This window comes from Zingiber officinale, chromosome 1B (genome assembly GCF_018446385.1).
Source record: "Zingiber officinale cultivar Zhangliang chromosome 1B, Zo_v1.1, whole genome shotgun sequence".
Classification (NCBI taxonomy): Eukaryota; Viridiplantae; Streptophyta; class Magnoliopsida; order Zingiberales; family Zingiberaceae; genus Zingiber; species Zingiber officinale.
In genome coordinates, this window is record NC_055986.1 from 3,188,179 (window position 1) to 3,194,178 (window position 6,000).

General features: G+C 40.1%; 1 protein-coding gene across 1 annotated transcript; it reads left to right on the forward strand.

Annotated features, from left to right (window-relative positions):
• The first annotated feature begins 1,335 nt into the window (after window positions 1–1,335).
• On the forward strand, window positions 1,336–2,811 carry LOC122014963. The gene is made up of 2 exons (XM_042571944.1): window positions 1,336–1,641; window positions 1,755–2,811. The coding sequence occupies exon 2, from the start codon at window positions 1,786–1,788 to the stop codon at window positions 2,524–2,526; it is 741 nt and encodes a 246-aa protein (XP_042427878.1). The 5' UTR covers window positions 1,336–1,641; window positions 1,755–1,785; the 3' UTR covers window positions 2,527–2,811.
• Window positions 2,812–6,000: the final 3,189 nt, after the last annotated feature.

The window sequence follows — 6,000 nt, forward strand, 5'->3', positions numbered from 1 at the left end:
ACAGAAATATACACATTTACACTTTATTTAATACCTCAATAATATCTCAATATTTCAAATAAAATTAAATTCAAATAATAGAGGTCACTTTGGTGACATATAATTCAAATTTAATTTAATTTAAAATAATAGATATTAATAAACCTATATAATCCAATTAAATTAATATTATAAAATAAATTGATTTAATGGATTATCATTTAATGGGAGAAATTATATTACTGATATGTAATATTTTGATTCCTTAGTGACCGTATGCATCAAAATCCTTTTATCAAAATTCTAAAATATAAAATTTGATAAAACTTGTTATCCTTAAACATGGCCTCACTCCATGTACGTGGCCATCAAGCCAGGTACTGGCCTCACTCCACGTTCCACGTACGTGGTTTTTTTTTTTTTTTTATTTATTTATTTTTTTTAATGCCCATTTTCAAATATAATAATAAAATATGAAATGGAAGAAGCGTGTCCATCTTTTTTCCCAACGTGGCCATCGTTTCCTTTGAACGTGGCGTCAAAATTTCCAAAACCACGTAACTGTTTATCTCCATCAACCCATCGTGCGGAGGGAAGAAACGACCGCCAACCGACGGCAGCCTTTCAATCTGTCGTCGACGCCGCTCCTTCAGGCCGAACCACTGCCAACCGACAGCATTCCAAAAGGATCGACCAACGCAGCGACGTCCAAATATGTAGATTTTGTATGAAGAAATTGTTCGTTTATTTCTTCCTTTCTTCGCCGCACGCCTCTATGCTACACAAAACCGCCCGAACTACCGGGGCAGCCGCTGGCCCTTTCCTTTGTCGGAACGCCTGTCACCCTTGTCGCCGGCGTCTGCTTGTGCAGAACCAGCGAGAGGCAGCCAACTCGCAGTAGGAATTTTTAGTTATTTTTCTCTGCCAGTTGCGATACTGTTCATAGTGTTTGGCTTGGGAGCAAGCGGTGAAAATTGCGATGATAAAATAAAATTGCAATTCAACCAAAACCGAAATTATATAAAGATAAAACTTTGTACCCAGAATAAAAAAGTTTTCCTAAGAAATTGGAATAGAAGGCTCTGATACCAATTGATAGAATAAATTGGGTTGAGAAATATCAACACAAAACTTATGCATTCTATTCAATTCTTAAGAAATTATAAACTGGATAGACAGAAAATTACGGAAGCGTACCAGAATCCATAGTATGCAGTCGATTTGGGCAAGATCTTCAATTTGCAGATCTTCCTTAGTATCCAGAGAGTTTTGTCGATGAGGAAACAAAACAAAAGCGTCATCTGCAAACTGGGACCATAACCCTTATTTATAGAAGCCTAAGTTGCTCATTTCTAATTTGACCCCTCAACAAATTAGAAATTGCACATGGTATCCACATTAATTTATTCATAACAATTAAACCCTTAAGTCATATTCCTTAATCATAAATTAGATCACATTAAACTATGACTTCTTTAAGTGATGACATTAGACATTTATAATTACAATTATGGTCCCAAAATTCTAACACCAAGAACATACAGCAGCCCCGCACTGTCCTCTCTTGGAGCAAAAGCTGAGCCCGATTACGGAAATCCTAGAGTTTGGACTTTCCTCTTGCTACATATTTATCTGCTTTCAGTCGCTGCTCAGTCTATAAGAGTAATTTTATGCTAAAAATGTGATTTTTCTTACTTACTTTCACCAGATTTGTGTGAGCGATCAGTTCGAGAGTTGAAATGTGTGCTTTCCTTTTCCTTGCCATCTTCTTGTAGGTTTGAGAGTTGAAATTTTAAGGAAAAAAAGATGCGAAGTTTGAGCAATTTAGGCGTCTGTTTGAGCCTTGTTTCAGGCTTCCTCTTCCTGGCTCTTGTTGCAGAGCTCTACTACCTCTTTTGGTGGAAGAAGAAGAACAGAGCAAACAGAGGCAGGGAAGACGGCGGCTACAGGAGCTGCTCTGCCAAAAAAATTTTCCTTCCTCTCTTTAGCTGGAGGAATCCATCTTCCTTGAGTACCACAGCCATCAATCCCCATGAGATCTCTAATCCGCTGAAGGCAGTCGAGGAAGAAGATGGCACAGTGGAAGCAGAGCTGAAGAGGCTGCAGGGTCTTGCAGGTCCTCCGAGGTTTCTCTTCACCATCGAGGAGGAAACCAAGGAGGATTTGGAATCAGAGGACGGGAGAAGCAGGAAGGGATCAAGAGGGAAGAGCTTGAGCGATTTGTTTGTTACTTCAAGCACTCCATTCTTGACGCCTCTCTCCTCTCCTCCTTTTTTCACTCCTCCTCTGACTCCTATGTTTGAGCCATTGATGGCAGAGGAGTTCATCAAGATGTGTTCCTCTCCGCCTCCAAAGTTCAAATTTCTGAAGGATGCTGAGGAGAAACTACAGAGAAAGAAATTGATCGAAGAAGCAAGAAAAATCACAGAAGAAGAAGAAGGATCTTTCATCTCTATAAAAATAGGATGGACCAAGGACAAAGGGCAACAGCAGCATTCGAGTTCCTCCCAAGTGATTCCATTAGCAAATTGCAAGCCACTTCGTTGAGCTTTCCATCAATCACAATCTGCTGCTATTTTTTCTTGTTTTTTCGCCTTCAACAAAACTTTGATATGACTTATGAGGGATTTCTTCGGCTAAAGGGGTTGAATCATTATAGTTATCAAATGGAGGTCATCATAAGATCTGTAGTCACTTTTCTGTATTATAATTCATGGAGCGCTTTTGCAACTTTTCAAGTTTTCAAGTTATAATAGATATGTAAATATTTATAATACCAAACAATTATTTTACTTGAATGAATCTATCATATTCACAAATGGTCTCCAATTTTTATTTTTGTTTGAACTGAGAAGGTTAAAGAGTGCCCCTTCATGGCGCAGAAGAAAAAAAAAGGCGCTCCTTTCCCTTTCCCTTCCACCTTCCCCCTTCCTCTTTAATTGGCAATATAATTATTGCTTGCCTTTTATATATAAAAGACGTGAGACGTCTAAGTCAATCAGTGAAAGATGATCAGTTCACCGAAGGAGGTGCGATCAAGAGAGAACATTTAGAGCAAGCAAAAGGTTTTGGTTCGTGAAATTTTAATGAGTTTTTTAATTCATTTGTCATCATTCTTCCTACTACAAATTTTTCTTATAATCTTTTTCTCTAATCACTATAAGTCTTTTCATTTTGTATAAATTTATCCACGATAATATCAGAGCCTATTGCTTGACAGAGGAGAAATCCCTCTTGCAATCACATCGCAGTAGAGACCGAGTAGTCACGTTGGGAAAAAGTGACAATGTCGCGTATTTCTCCGTCGCTGAGATTGACGTGGGCACCGGCAAGGCGGCAACCAGGTCAGATGGGTAGCGACGGGCGTCCGTCGCCCGTGAGTGCCAACGACCACGTGGGAAATCTGGGGATCGACCGGCCATTGTTTTTGTTACTACGGATAAAACCTGGCATAAGTAGAAAAATGATGAAGCTTAATTTAATTAAATCAAAGAAAAAATGTATGTAAGATTTAATTGATTATTATTTTTAATCGAGTAAACTTTTAAGTTTAATCGATTACACGAGGGACTGATTTAAAAATTTTAAAAATAAAAAATTTATATTGAATCTATCTGATTCAATTGGTTTGAACTGGTATAGTTCAATCATATCCAAGTCAAATTATTAATTAATTTAATCAGACAAATTTGATTCAATCAGATCCATGGTCTGACTTAAATTAGTTGGTTTACCAAATCAAGTTGGTCATTTTAAATAATGATCTGGTTCAAACTATTGATTGGTTTAACCAGATCAATTTAATTCAATCAAATCAGATTGAATCTAATTGGAATGATTTAATTAAATGGGTCTCGAATAGTCAAAATTGGTTAGAATTTGGTCAGTTTGATTTATTGGACTGGATCTTTCCAGATATAATCAAATGAGTCAGATTTATTCTGATGGGCCAGATTTGATCAAAATTAGGCCGGATTGTTCAATGGGTCGGAATTGATCAAACTGGTTTGATCAATATGCCTGAGTTTGAATTAAATGAGCTTAGGTTACACAATAACAACAATACATCCAAATTAGATTAGTTCTAATGAGGACAAGGGACTAAGTTCATACTCAGGATCAGGATTTCCAATCGACAGGTCTAGTGTATCAATCAATTAGAGCTCCTCAAATAAAAAAAAAAATATTTTTCTTATTTGTTTATAGATTTTGTGTGTTTATTCTATTCATAAGTGTAAATTGAATTGAACTGCTTTTGTTAATGATTTATCAATTTTGTACTAACATTGTTATTTTCAATTTCAGATGTCGAGGATGATATATATGATGACTCGTCACGATGTGTGACGGAATGAGTTGAGGGAGGCGATTGAAGAGATAGAGTATTATCCGATTTACGGACTCCAAAGAAATATTGGACAATTTGATTGATTGTTCTGGAAACTCGAATAGGAAGAGTTTCCAATCTTGGATAACTACAGGATCTAGACTTTGATTGCATCATTGTTGGGGCATCCCAAGGTATGGGGGTGCTATGACGGGCACATCTCATATTCAGAGTTGTGTGTAGAGCTACTTCACTATGATGATCTAGAAGAAGATTCTGAAGAGTTTGAGGAGAATCCAGAAGAAAATCCTGAAGATTCTGTGGAGGATTAAGAAGAAGATGCAAATGTGGATCAAATAGAGAATCCTGAAGCTGATCTACTTGAGACTGTCCTAATTCAGTCCGGTATGAACAAGATAGTACTACTCATTGCACTAGTATTTCTTTTAGTGGGAGTAGAGTTAGCTTATCTGGCTTATTAGAGTTTTGTTATTGTTATTATTGTTATGTACGAATAGCATTAACTCATTAGTTTATGAAAATAACGTAGCAGAAATTGTTATTATGTATAAATAGTGCTATATTTTATGAAAAAAATTATTATGTGTTAACAGTCTTAAAAGAATGATTAGTTCAGTTTAAATGATGAGTTTATTTCATAATTTGTTCACTTAATGATTAGTTCATCTGATGGAATATGTATTGATCCGGCGGTAAGAATGGGGGACCCACAGACGGGGTCCCGTCCGAGCGGAACCAGAGATTACCCAGCCAAAGGTTTGGGTTTCCGACGCCAAAGCAGGAGAACCGGAGCCGAGTGGTCGAGCGGAGGTGTCCGCTCGGCCGGAATCGTGGCAAGGGAACAGTGGTTAGCCGAGCGGCCTATTCGCTCGGCTCGGGATATGGTATGTCAGCAAAGGCATGATGATTAGACTGTACGCAAGATGGCACTATTAAAGGCCCCACCATCACGTCACGAAAAGGTTGATACAGTAGCAGTAAGGTCTTATGGATGCCCTTCTGACAGGCCCACACCTAGGCATGGTCGAAAGCAGGTGATTGCTTCGATTGGTGTGCCCAGGATCCTTCGAGAGGTCTATATAAGACCTCCACTTCTTCAACTGGAGGTACGCAAGTCTACAATTTCTAAGCCACTTTCTTATTCCTTCGCCTAACTTGAGCGTCGGAGGGCCGTCGCCGGGACACCCCCCCGGCTCGGTTTTGTTGCAGGATCGCCGGAGCATCGTGCAGTTAGTCGGAGACCCACATCAGCAGCAGGGGAGTGCCACGTGCCCAGCGTCCGTTGGTTCAGCATTCGGACATGATCAATTTGGCACCGTCTGTGGGAGGGCCACCCGAATCTGGGCGTCCTCGAAAAGTTTGGCGAGCGGACCCGTCAAGGTTATTTCATGAACGGGGCTTGATGGCCGATCGGCAGACAATAAATATTCCTCCGATGGGAATCGAAGGGTAGTCTTGATGGTCGGGTGGCCGGCCGGCACTTCCTCAGCCGCAGTCGCCTGGCCCGAGGACTCCCCTATGGTTGAAGTTTCGCCCAACCGTCGTAAGCGACGACGAGTCCGTGGAGGAGAGCCAGAGGGCTGTGCGGTGGGCGAGGCCACGGGGGTCCTGATCTACGACGGCGTGCGATCTCGATCGGCGCCTGTGGTTCGCCCTCTGGGGTCGGCGGAAGG